We start from the raw sequence: 14,536 nt of genomic DNA, 5'->3' as shown, positions 1-14,536 counted from the left end.
AGAGTGGGAGTTCAAATTTGCATTGCAAAACTATACAAAGTGCTGGGCAATTATTGTCCAATTTAGCAAATTTATTACTCAATAATTATTGATCCGCCAGTGGGTCGATATAGATGTGGACCTCGTGCTTGTGTGAAGGAATGTATCTTGGCATGTAAGTACACCTAACGATACAATAAATTATTTAACATTTAAAGATATTTGGAGTCATATTAAAGATTGCATATACAGAGTGGTAGTTCAAATTTGCATTGCAAAACTATACAAAGTGATGGGCAATTATTATCAAAGTTAGCAAATTTATTACTCAATAATTATTGATCCGCCAGTGAGTCGATGGACGTGGACCTCGTGCTTGTGTGAAGGAATGTATCTTCTGTTTCTACTTGTGGTAACTTCCGTATATAGAACTCGGCAGGACAGCATTTTGCTGGTAAACGCCAAGCTGGTATAAAACCAATTACCTATGAAACATTTTACGTCTAGGTTAATCAGTCATAGTGGCTGACGTTATAGACGACAGATATCACTCTCGGGCCTTTTTATCAAAGTGGAGACAATGGCAGAGTTGGGATTCGAACTCACAACCTTACGATTATGAGTCCAATGCTCTAACCACTGGACCACACGACCCATGTAAGTACACCTAACGATACAATAAATTATTTAACATTTAAAGATATTTGTAGTCAAATTAAAGATTGCATAAACAGAGTGGGAGTTCAAATTTGCATTGCAAAACTATACAAAGTGCTGGGCAATTATTATCCAATTTAGCAAATTTATTACTCAATAATTAGTTTTTATTACCATCTTGGACATATTTTAACCAATAGTTTTGTGGACAGTATGTTGCACAGTGATGGTTAAAAATTGGGCCCTTTTTGCCCAACCTTTTAAAGAGTGTATCCGATTTTTTTCCCTGAACACCAAATTCAAAATCTATTACAAAATTAGATTTTCATTTAACAATGGTCAAAATTCTTGCTCGTTCGCCAGGGACTTCTAAAAATGATGCCACATGCGTCATGCTGTACCCACGGATTCATTGGCTCATTATGCCACTGGATACACTGCAAAAACTCCGGTGTTGATTTAACACCAGCCCGGAATCTATATCTGTCCACACCAGAGAAGTGTTAAACAACACCAGTTTGGTTTTGGTCTAAAACCAGATAAGTGTTTATACAACACCAATTAGTATTAAAATAGCATCGGTTTGATTCCAAACTGGTGTTGTTTAACACTTCTCTGGTGTTAATCGTATAGATTCCGGGCTGGTGTTAAATCAACACCGGAGTTTTTGCAGTGTAGGTTTATAAGTCTTCATGTGGTATGCTGAAATTATAATACTAACATGCTTATATGTTCGTATTATTTCAAATATTGCGTTATTCTTATTATCTTAAGTATTACTATGCTATTAAATTTAGCTTACACATGTTAGTATTCCAATGTTAAAATTCTAGTTGATTGAGTATGTCTTCGATTCAATATTCGTTCAATAAAGGATGAGAGTACAAATAAACAATAACATTTATATAGTAATTTACATACACAATAAGGGGGGGGGGTAAATTGGATCTTGATTATGATTAAGATTTTGATTGTGATTAATCTTATCATAAACTCCTGTAGTGAAATAAATAGATAATGTAAACAAGTATAGAAATTTCAGCAAGTAAAATGATTTAAAAACGCGATAGTTATTACTTTTGTTGGTATTGTGCATGGTCTATATCGTCGTCATTATTAGTATTATTCATTAATGTTATTATTTCATTACTGTTATTGTCACTATTATTATTATTTAGTATTACCATTATTATATTATTTTTATCACCATCATCATTATCATAATTACCATCATCATCATCATCATCATCATCATCCTCAACATCATTACCATCTTTATCATTATCAACCTCAATATCACAATCATCATTTCTATACATTAATTATATCATTATTACTACTATCATCACTGTTTTTAATCATTATCATAAACTATCAAGCTATAACCAAGCCATAACTCCCGGTGTTTAACTTTCATCCGATATAAATAAAAATACGACAAATGTAGGTTGTGCCTACAATTCTCGCTCTGGGATTATTGCACCGAGTGTTGACGTCGGTCGAAGCTCTGTCATTTCTAATTTTATGCGAGTCGGAGAGTGCCGCCAATCTTTGTACAATGCTACGTTGTCTGGTTTCAAACGAGCATCGCTCATCTCCTACATCTTTGAACGTGAACGGTAAGCTGACACGGCATACATCTCAAACAATAGTCTCAAACCTCAGACCTGTGCATCTTGCTGCCCTGAAATTGCTGATGCTATGAGCGGCAGAATGTAAAATACACAGTGTAGGTGATAGGCTGCATGTCTATACTTGAGTGTATTTTCATATGTTTTATTTTTTTACATAAGCCATGCAGGAAAGTTTGATTTCGGGGTCAAATTAAGAAAGAATACGACTTCACTAACGGAAATGATGATTATCAAAGAGACTACGCGCAGTATGTCTTCATCGTGCGTAGACAGCTAAATAGTGAAGGTGTATAAGATATCACCCGAATAGAATGCTACTAGCTGCCAGCAGGGGCATTATGTTCTTCATATGTGTACGGCTTGGTCTGTCGTATTTGAAGTGTAAAGCACTAAAATGCCATCATACCTCATTCGACATGTTCAACTCGCGATGTTCATCATGCACAGATGAACGCTCATCAATGTGTACTCGACGAGCGCAGTGATTTGATGATCTTTTAAGGGGGATATCCAGATAAGATGTAACTCGCGGGACGTTTAGTATGAATTCAACGATGTGCAGTGATGATACTTATTTTGTTTATAGTCAGTTGAAGCCATTGAAGTTGACGAGTTGGAGCTAAATTTAGACAATTGTTGCTACGTGAGTTTCTATATTCTTCATTTCTACAAGAAGAGGCGAACGAGTATATAGGTTTGCAACACTGTACGGAACGCGGAATTATGATGATTTTATTTTTGTTTGGCCGTTTTGGGAGATAAAAGTGTTTTGCAGCTACTAGTTTTCTACACCAATAGGACTCTACTTGCAATCCCACTCTGTTCACGATCATCATCGCATTTGTTTGTTTTGGTAGATGAGGATAATCTCGCTGTGATCAGTTTTGCTACAATCTTAGAGTGAATACAACTGTTTCAGAGATAGACACACACACAAACACAAAAAAAAAAAACACGCGAATATTTTGTCACGTTATATATCAAATTAATGCGTGTATTCAGAAAGACAGGAAGGTATATTGTCATCTTTGAGGCAATCCCTCGATTATAACCATAGACCATAAACGTTTACCCTCTTGCAGTCTTGGGATGAGGTACACTGCATAGGGAGTGCATTATAAGGCACACGGGAGAAACTTGTTTCATTTGTATTCAGTTGCCAAAAAATAATTTATGGCGATTCCGCCGTCGTTAAAAAGGCCCGCAATGTCGAGTACAACACGATGAAGGAATACTTCCAAAATTCTCACATAAATGCACGAATTGCTAATTGGTGAAGGGTTCTGTTTGTGAAAAGTGAATGGTCACCGTAAACTGTATTTTCTATTCATCAATAATTTGTAGATCTGCTCTAGGAGGTTAAAGATTATAGGGTAAGTCTCAACTTAAAACTGGCTGTTATTCTTGTATTCATTAATAATTATGTTGCTTAAGCAAACTTCAGCTTTTTTTCAAACTAATCAAGGGGGGGGGTCGGATGTGTAATTCTATTTTATTTTTTATTTTATTGAAAATGGTGGTTTCTTAGACTGACTTTTTGTAAAATATGCTTAAAATATCAAGTCCTGCATGCACCCAAGCAAAGGTAGATTTGAACTGAAATAGAAAAAAAAACAAAGAAGCCTAAACGCTAAATTACATATAAAACAAGCAGGTTATTATCAGTGCAGGTTATTCTCAGTATGATACTAATAATGATATAGGGTATTTCTTATTGCGCACATATCCACCTTGTTAGGTGCTCAAGGCGCTCTTACAATACCCGCCTAAAGCTAGGCGTTGCGCACACAGCTTTTTAAGGAATTACTTCCTACCGGTACCCATTTACCTCACCTGGGTTGAGTGCAGCACATTGCGGACCAGTTTCTTGCTGAAGGAAATTACGCCATGGCTGGGATTCGAATCCACGACCCTCTGTTTCAAAGTCCGAAGACTACTCCACTGGACCACAACGCGAAGATTTGTTGTTAATCGTTAACTATGCCCCTTCTAATAATTTTGCTTGGAGATAGAGAGACAAAATAATGTTTCATTTATATTCTGTATGTACAAATACAATCTACATTGAGTGATTTACACATTTTTGGTGTTAGGTCAATTTTTACACGTCGACCCGATTTCAAAATAAAATGTATAATAGACTTTGATGCTAATATTGAGACTTGGAATATCTTACTGTGTAATGTTCTAAATCATCGTACGAATACCAATATTCAAATTTGTTACTATGATGTCATCCTTCTTGAAATAAAAGCGAATTTAATATCTAATCGTAATGGCGTCAGTCGTACGATTGGCTACGATTTGAGACTAATTTTGTCTTTACTCCAAAATAAAGGCTTGCAATCTTTCAAAATGGTTATATTAGTATTCTTTCAATTAGTTTTAACCTTAAAAAATGATATGTTCCATTCACATTTTCAGAAAATGAGCAAAATGCGATTTGTTCCAAGATCGGATCGCGAACAGTCGTAAGGTGTGCGATGGCCTTTATAAGGTCGCAAAACGCGAGCTGAAATAATTCGGTACAAACATACATGCCTGAAAGGGACATTATAAGGATAGTCTGCAGTGAAACGTGAAGAGGATCATGGGCGTAGCAGGGGTCAATGCGCAAGGGGGGCAAGAGCCAAAATTTTCCCGTTTATATATATAATGCTGTGAACAGGATTTTCCATGATTGTGCGCGTAGCGCACACCAAACGAGCGTCAGCGCGAAGCTCAATGCGAAATGTCGAGCCAAAAGAAAGAAAAAAAAACACCAAACAGGGAAACTGGAAGCAGCATGTGGAAAAAACTCGAGAGTGCATGTAGCGATCTTGAGACCCACAATTTTGATCTTTTTAAAATGAGAAAGTAACTTTGTAATAGATTTTGATATGATATTCAGAAAATGAAAATGAAAATTAATATCGACCAAATAACAAAGTTGTAGATTTTTAGCAGCTCCGCCATTAATCGCGTGATATAAAGTAAAAACCAATTCTTTTAAAAAATGACAGTGAGTTTATTTGTGCTGTATGGATATATCATTAGAAAAAAATTTTCATTACCTGTTCTATAATCAAAAGTTTTTTATCCATCATGCTCCATGAATGAAAATGGAAATTCTATAATTTATAGTCGCATAATACGTAAAAAACGAGTTTTAACGTCCATAATTCTCTTACCCTTCCCATTTCCATCAAACCTACTTTGATGTATTTCTTTATTTTTCTCATTTTGAAAACTAACTTGTCGTCGGGATGAACTTTCCCCTTTAACGTGTTTAAAGAGAGATTGGTCTCGTAGATTGCAAGGCGACAATGAGCTATACGGCTCGCGGAAATCATGATGAATAATACATAATCAGCATTAGTTCACGGAAACGAAACGGCAATGAGTCGAAAATACTATGAATATATGAGGCGAGGAAAGTTAATTTTACATCGCGTATCCAATCAACCATGAATGGTAAGAGGTAATTATGGTTGTCCAACAACAGGATCAGATGAGTATTATCATTGTGTGCATGTTCTTCAAATTGATACCAATCGAAAAGAGTAGGGAAGTAGGGAAAAGTAAAGGAAGAGATTACCACTCTTACCAAATATTCGTCATCAAGAGTAAGAAGAAAGGAAATTATAAAAAAAAGTGAAGGAGGAGGAGAAGAATCGAGAACAAGAATGACGTCATGGAGGATGGAGAGAAAGGAAAGAGACAGTAACATCAGCAAGAAGGAAGAAAAGACATGGAAAATAAGAAGGAGGGGAAGCAAGACAAAAAGAAGAAGGGGAAAAAGAGAAAAACGGAGGAGAAGAAAAGAAGAAGAAGAAGAAGAAAGAGGGGGAAGAGAAAAAGAAGATCATAATGAAAAAAATGAGAAGGAAGAAAAGAAGAGGAAGAGGGAGGAGTTGAATAAAAAGAAAAAAATATAAGAAGAAGAAAAAAAGAGGAAGAAGAAGGGGGAAAAAAGAAAAGATGATAATGCAAAAGGAGAAGTAGGAGAAGTAGAAAAAGAAGGTGAAGATGATAATAAAAGAGAAGAAACAACAATGAAGAGTCCTTCATTGTTTACACGCATGGTTTAAGCTTATTTCATTTTTTCTCTGGAACCTACCAACTCATTTTTTGTCTATTTCAAAGCTTCTCTGAGAATTCTTTGGATTGCTACGAGGTACTAATCAAAAATTAGATTGAAGATCCCAATGTTATAAATCCCAATCTTATTTTCAATCTAATTTAGGTTTGGTCCCCACCACAGTCTCATACATATTGATGTCCAGTCTGAATAATTTAAGAGTATTGTAAAATAACAACAACAGCAATAATAATAATAATGATGACGACAATAATAATCAATCCTTACACTGTAAAATATATTGGGCAAAATTTTAACCAGCACGAGGGTAATTATGTATCCAACCAATTTGGGGTAGTATTTTACCCAATGCGGGAAGCATATTGTCCAGTAAGGTTAAAAAATAAGTAGAAATTACTTTAGAATGAGCAAAATTTTCATCACACTGGATAAATAATAATGCCCAAAAGAAATGCCCATTGTTGGTTGGATACATAATTACCATCATGGAGCACTTTTTCCCAATATTTTTAAGAGTGTATCCACTAATTCCACATTTTCTATTTTTTTTACATCGGCAGAAGATGCAAACTCACCCAGACGGAATTTGATATCGTCTATCTTAACTCCATACCCTGAAGAAAAGATGACGTAGCCTTACTCGACGACAACCAACGACTCAAAAATCTTCTGTAGCATATTATTTCAATGAAAGAAAAAAAGATGTGGACCTCTTTGTTGCCGAGTTCGTCCAAAATTACCTGTCATCACTGACCTCCAATGTTAGGTGCCGTGTTTGTAATCGACTAAGATAATGAAATGGGTAAGGTTATTATAAATGGAAGCTTTGAAGACATAAGTTCTATCTAATTCCGAGATTGTGAAAAATTTTCTCTTGCCATGTTAGTTTAAGAGTTTAAGCTTAGGCTATCATATTGGCACATTGAGATACGTTATCTAGCCAAATCGACTTATAAAAAGTATATTTATAAAAACATGGACATGGCGAAATATGTTATCTTGCCAAGTCGACTTATACAAAGAAACATAATCATGATAATGACATGACTGAATATTTCAGCGTTTCAAGTCGACATTTAATTTTTTTTCAAATTGGCAATCTATCGCCAATCGTCGAGTAGAAAAGATAGAGATGATACTCTGAAGCTTCCGTACTTGAACTGCATAATCTTTACTACACAAGGAACACAATAATCTGTGTTGTTAACTGGTTTACATAGATGACTACACCAGTCATTTTACTCGGGTGTAAATAAATTGATGGTGTTAACTTAACACCCTTGGGTGTTCTTACAACACCTTTGTATGCTGTACTGTACTGTATAATCTTTACTACACACGGAAAACAATAATCTGTGTTGTTATTACTAGTTTACATAGATGACCACACCAATCATTTTACTCGGGTTTAAATAAAGTGATGGTGTTAACTCAACACCCTTACAACACCTTTTTATGCTTTTAACAAGGATATTCTCAGGCTGATGTTCAAACTATATAGGGTGCGACCATCTCGTGACGCCAACTGGTGTTAGTTTTAATACTCCTGGGGTTCGTAACACAAACCTTAGAGCAATGTACAATCAATCGTGAAAATCAAGCATATTAATCGCTAATTTTTATGTTACGAGACCCAGTTTTTACAGCGTTTGAACACCAACTTGGAAAGATCGAGTATGACCAGCAGGTCAGTTTCTCCATTTTGACAGGGTGCCATCATAGTGTGATGAACGATGCTTATTGATGTTCCGAAGACTGTAATATATAATTCACGTGTCCTCTATATAATTCATCATAGAGTCTTAGGCCCATATTCTTAAGTCAGGTTAAGCTTAGACCATGGTCTAAGTCTGTGCTAAAATAATGGGGAGCCAAAAACTCTAACATTCTGTTTATATTCCCAGTCAGCAAAATATATGGGGCCCATATGGGATTAATCTGGGCAAATCTGGGCAACAATAAGGGCCCCATATGTCGTTTGCACCGTCATCCCCATATGGGCCCCATATAGGCCAAGAGGGTTTCACTTGGGTTAAATGTGGGCATGCCCACGTAAAACCCATGTAAACCCCACATGGCCCATATGGGCCGCATATGAAAACAATACTGTGTTTTTATATGGGTCCCATGTGGGCCGTGTGGGTTTCATATGGGGAAAATCTGGGCAAGCCCACATAAAACCCATGTTAACCCCACATGGCCCATCTGGGCCCCATATGAAAACAATGTGTTTTTATATGGGTCCCATGTAGGTTCACGATGTTTTAATCAATTAAAAAAATATATTCATTTGTGTCATTAAGGTGACTTTACAACCCAATACTCTAATCCTTATCATTTTATCATATCCTATAATTCTACATTCTAACCCTAAATCCTAATCCTATCCTACACCTAACCACTGAATTTTGTAATTGACTTCTATACAGTGCATATCAAAAAAAAGTTTACACTTTGAAAAAGCCCTGTGAATAAAAAAAATATGCAACATTTGGGTAAATTTTTTCACATATATTCTTGCGTTTGGGTCTCATCTAAAAAGCTATTGCTTTGATCCAACTGAGGCATGGCGGCTTGTCATTGTAAAAAAACCCCCACATACACCCGAGAAAGAATATTATAATTGGTAAAGTGTCGAAAATCTGTCGATCTGACGGTCAATCGGATGGGGGTCTCCCTAGCCACTAACCCGTCTCTGTGGTCTAGAGGTTAAGGCACCGGTGTTCAAAGCTGGGAGCCCGGGTTCGATTCCCGGCAGAGACATTTTTCCGGCATTACCAATTTTTCCAAAAGGGCAGATATCTCCGGGGAACCTTGACTTACGCTACGCCTACCATTGTTCTCTTCATCCATTTCTTTCTCAAAATATTATAATAATAAAAGGGTTGCCAAAGCTGTTGTACATGTATAATTTCACACATTTATATATATATTCCATGCTGAAAAACCGTTATCCGTTAACTGAAGTAGAACAATCTTGTGTGAATAAAAATGAAATGAAATAGAAACAAACAATTTGATTTTTCACGATAATTAATTCAAAGATTATTTTAAGAAATGGTTATGGGATTGTCTTAACCCTAGCTTCCGTCAAAATCAATTGTGTTGTGTATGTTAGAAATAGAAAATGAACTAAAATTTCTTTGATATTCCCTTCCACACTTTTACTTTAAACAGCAGAGTATCTTTCTTCTAATGTGCGTAATAACTTCAGCCATTCTGATGACCTATATGACAAGACTCTATGATCATCCCCACTATGCTAAGATCATTAGACCAAGACCGACTGTTGGACCTCCTATCCGCAGGTCATGGCCACCTGCCGATTGGTGGCGCCCTAGTTCGTCCAAACTCAGAGGTTCGACTTCCAAGCGGTGAGTGAGTCGTTTCATACATTTTTTACCTCATTTCAGATCATTCCAATTTATTGACGATAGCAAGGATAAATTAGCCGTATATTTCTTTAGAATAATCTAAATATATCTGTAAAAATAATGGCTTCCTCAAAGAAAAAACCCAGAACCAACACATGAACAACAAGACATTATTTAATGGTTCATAATCAATAAGGCGTGATACCAACAATGATGTAGATTAATTTCATATACGAATTTCTTATTATCTGGCATTAACATTTACATGCTGTTTTTAGCAAATTGTTAATGTTATGTTGTCGTTGGATCGAATGCTCTTTTTTCAACCAGTCTTAATTGGAGACAAATGAATGCAGGATGTACAATTCATGAAGATGTTTATTAATAAGTTGATGATGACAAATAACACAGGAACTGATGTATAAAAAGTAAACTCTTCTGTAGCTCTAAATCCCGATCTCTTGTATCAAATCTTAACTACAATCCCTATCCTGATTTTGGTTCAGAATCGAACTCCTTTTATATTGGTCTGGTCAAGACTCTCTGCAACCAAACAGGTGTCGATCAACCTCGGACGCTTGACCAAAACAATCTGTGCGTCATAACCTTACTCTGAATTGGAGGGAGTGGATCTTTTAGTAGAAAGGAGGAATTTAGCCCATAAGAAACCCATAAAACCCATATAACCCTTTCTTAAAAAGAAGCATTTAATAATCAGGTGGGTATTTCATAATGCTGTTCGTAAGTTACGAGCGACTTAAAGAACGACTGGTGCATCTTTTTTATGACCTACATAATCACTAATGAACATCATTCAATAATATCATTTACGAGAAGAAAGGATCACCAGTCGATCTTAAAGTCACTATTAAGGTATGAACAGCTTTTTGAAACGACCCCAGGTTCAGTATGTCTTGTCAACCTTTTTTTTTAATTTTACAAATGAATTGTCCCTTTTTGTCAATGCATATTGAGACTAATTTTAAACTAACTGGATATGATAACCCTTTCTTTATTTATCTATTCACATTTATACATGCAGGAAAAACCTTGGAAAAGAAAAGATCCCTGATACCACACCTTCCTCCGAACCAGAAAATGTCACTGGTGACGTCATTCCACCCATTGCATTCGATGCTAACACCTCCTATACGATAAGCCATGATGTTGAGGACAAGACCGAAGACCCAACGTCCTGTACTCACCAGGACAACGTTGTCTTCATCAAGACACACAAGACCGGAAGCACCAGTCTAAGCCACATTGTCAACCGCTACGGCTTCACCCACAACCTGTCGTTTGTCTTCAACCGCCTTAGTCCCACTAACGGACACTTGGTTTATCTGCCCTTAAATGCCAACTCTCCCAGGACCCACTTTCTCCCTCCGATAGGCGTCAGACCAGGTGACTTCTCCAAGTACAAGTACAACATGCTTGCCGTTCATGTGCGTTATAACCGTAAGGCAATGGATACCTTCATGAAACCAAACACTCATTACATAACTATTATCCGGGATCCTGGTACCCAGTTTGAATCAGCTTTCACCCATTTCCAGTTAGATGACTCTTTCCTTATGCAAGAGAAAATGCAGTACACCACAATGAAGGCAAGACTGACGCAGTTCTTTGCAAAGCCAGACTTTTACCGGAAGCGTCTCAAGTCCATGAAATGGGAAGGGAAAATGGGCTTGAGATGGTATTATGCCAAGAACAACCAAGCATTTGATCTGGGTTTGGATCATGTGTATCACAATGATAAAACCAAGGTGGAAGAATATATCAAGAAATTGGATCGCGAGTTCAGGTTAGTTTTGATAACGGAATATTTCGAGGAATCTCTGGTGGTCATGAGGAGATTGCTCTGCTGGAGTCTGGAGGAAACACTGTACGTTGCCAAGAATGTTCGTCCAAACCCAGCTAATATACCAGAGTCCCTACGAAATAAGATGAGACAGTGGAACAACGTAGACACCCAGTTGTATGAACACTTTAATCGTACACTATGGGAAAAGATATCAAGGTATGGTCCCGACTTCCAAACTGATCTTTCGGAATTTCGCAGACGTTTGAAGGAGACATTCGAGTCGTGTGTTGGTGGGACAGAAGTAAAGGCTCAAGGTCATTACTTCCACTGGATCGAGTACAAACCACGCAAGGATTCCAATAAGCTTTGTGCGCAGATTGCAGAATCGAAGAACGCCCTCTTCTCTGCAATTTGGCGAAGGCAACAGATCCCTGTAGCCCGATCACCTCCTAAACCTCGGTCGCGTAATATGGGGCTTCCGTTCGAAACACAGCAACTTCGACGTTACCCATCCGCCAAGTACATCCTTAGTCGCCATAAACCACCCAAACAGATCAAACCCCCTCCGAAAGCAGCCGCAGCCAAAGGAGTGAGCAAAGGTGCAGGACCCCCGCCGCCGAAGGCGGTACCTGCTTCAAAACCTCTTCCTCCTCAACCCGCACAGAAAATTATTAGGCACGTTATCCTTGCCAATAAAACATCGAATTCACAGCCAGGAGTAGATGAGATGAACGATGACGATTCCAGTAGTGTCTTAGTTGTCCACGAAACTGCCAAGATGTTAAGCGACAAGCTGAAGTCTGAGAGGCTAGTAAATGCAACAGCGGAGGGTACTCGAGTAAAACCGGTTCTGACGTACAAGAAAAATAGATGATCTTCACTTCGCACACTTGTCTGAAATAAGGGGAGCGTTTCATCAATATTTTAGTCAGACAAGACAACTTTCCTTTATTTTGATTGGCCCTGGGGAACAGTTTCTGTAAATGTTGAATAATGCAGGACTTGTCTGACAAGTCAGACAAGTCCTTTTACGAAACACTCACAAGGGCTCCGTCACACACTTAAAGATAGAATTAATCCTCTAATGCCAATGACCAATCAAGATCATCATTGCACGCATACTTTGTTGAAATGGTCATTTAGTCCATATACTATTTGGTCTAAGTGTTAATTGTGCAAAATGAATGAAAATGAAATGGATATTAGACCAACTGGTTATCAGACGAAATGGTGATCAGACGAAGTAACAATTGGACCAAATGGTTATTAGACGAAATGTTTATGGACGGAATGGCATTAGACTACATGACTAAAAGGTAGACCATGTGGTGAGTGGACGAGTTGGCAATTAACCATTACATAAAAGCTGTACAAAATGCGATATACAATATTGATAATATATTTTCATAAAAAATAGAGACGGTACAGTTTACCCAGGTTCTTTGACAGAAATAATGGGATAAAATCTCCTTCATCAGCAATAGGCAGGATTATACGTTACAGATATTCTTATCTTGGTGCTTTTACCAGTATTAAGTTCATTGTGCTGTTGGGTTCGTTGTTGTATTAAAATGGCGTGTTTGTCCGGATAGGCTGGCTTAACGCTGTTGGTTCATGTGTACAGAAGTCATCGATTTTTATACAAAGTTTTCTCGTGAAACAGAGAAGTAAGAATATGATAATACAGGCCTACTGTGTAGGGAAATAAAACAACAATGTGTACTTTCCAAATTTATATCCAGTTTTACTATTTTTCTTGATTTTTAGTATAGATGTGCAATTTAATAAATAACTGGCGAACTTAAGTTCTTGCCTTTTTAAACTGCTTACACTTTTCAGGTACATAGGAAAGCACTAGCGATGAATTATTGTGTAAACGTTGTCTACTAGTATTTTGTTGTTGATATCGTTGTAATGTAAAGTTATTTTTATTAGTGTTTTCCCAGTTTGACATCGGGTTTTTGTTTTGTAGGTACCGTTTTCAATGAAATTTTTTATTAGAACTTGTAGTTAATTGAGAATATTTTGTATTATATTTCGTTTCTTTTACCGGGTTTCTTTTATTGATACATAACAAGTATCTTTGTAAACAAATTTTCGGCATTACTCCTATGTTTACATTCCGTTTACAAATTATAATTTCTCCCATTAAAGCTATTTACCATAAAAATATAATTAGCATAATTTCTGCTTATGAACATTGACAGACGTATTGTCACCTTTCTTTCATTAAGCTATTGTCATTATTTTTTTAAAGGAATTTTAGAAATCACTTTAGTTTTAAGATACATCCATTAGTGGATCTATTTTGCTAAGAAGGGAGGGGGGCGGTAACCAGTTCGTTGGACCCAAATGGCGAAGAACTGCGACGTACTGCGCCCCTGCGGTAAATCCGCCAGTTCGATGATTTTTATGAGTTCATTTTGACGAAGCATTTATCATGCAGACAAAATAAAGATGCGATTAGTCGTGATTTATCTGAGACTAATGCAATTAGAATTGCGATCAGACGCTACGAAAAAATTATCATTCAAAATTTGATTTTCAACAGTGGCAAAACGTGTAACAGAGACTTGTGCTTGTTAGTTAGTTAGCTTTGCTTTGTTTTTAGCCGTCATTCAGTACAACTCTTCCCACAACGGGCTCCATCCAGACTATGTGTTAATTTGAAGGATTAAAGGTCAAGTCCACCCCAGTTAGATATTGATTTGAATAAATAGAGGAGAATCAAACTAGCATAGAACTGAAAATTTCATCAAAATCGGTTGTAAAATAAGAGGCATTTTAAAGTTTCGCTTATTTTTCACAAAACAGTGATATGCACAATTAGGTGAGTCAGTCGATGATGTCCATCACTCACTATTTTTTTTTTATTGTTTGAATTATACAATATTTCACGTTTTACAGATTTGACCATGGGACCGACTTGACTGAATCTTATAGTATTAAACAATGCTATTCCACATGTTCAGAGAGAAATTAATCACTGTTTCACTTGACAATGAGG

The 14,536-nt window shown here is 36.8% G+C and overlaps 1 protein-coding gene across 1 annotated transcript; it reads left to right on the top strand.

The window, feature by feature from the left end:
* The first annotated feature begins 7,076 nt into the window (after window positions 1-7,076).
* LOC121430383 lies at window positions 7,077-12,740 on the top strand. Its single transcript, XM_041627668.1, has 3 exons — window positions 7,077-7,153; window positions 9,529-9,725; window positions 10,768-12,740. Exons 1-3 carry the CDS (start codon window positions 7,145-7,147, stop codon window positions 12,401-12,403), a joined length of 1,842 nt encoding a protein of 613 aa, XP_041483602.1. The 5' UTR covers window positions 7,077-7,144; the 3' UTR covers window positions 12,404-12,740.
* The last annotated feature ends 1,796 nt before the right edge of the window (window positions 12,741-14,536 follow it).

Source organism: Lytechinus variegatus, chromosome 16, assembly GCF_018143015.1.
Source record: "Lytechinus variegatus isolate NC3 chromosome 16, Lvar_3.0, whole genome shotgun sequence".
Classification (NCBI taxonomy): Eukaryota; Metazoa; Echinodermata; class Echinoidea; order Temnopleuroida; family Toxopneustidae; genus Lytechinus; species Lytechinus variegatus.
The sequence above is the reverse complement of the archived record's forward strand: the minus strand, read 5'-3'. Positions and strand labels throughout refer to the sequence as shown.

What these genes read in the sequence shown, in the direction of transcription:
- LOC121430383 (XM_041627668.1), top strand. An exon ending in AGAGGTTCGACTTCCAAGCG is followed by an intron (nt 9,726 to 10,767) that starts GTGAGTGAGTCG and finishes TTATACATGCAG; the next exon opens with GAAAAACCTTGGAAAAGAAA.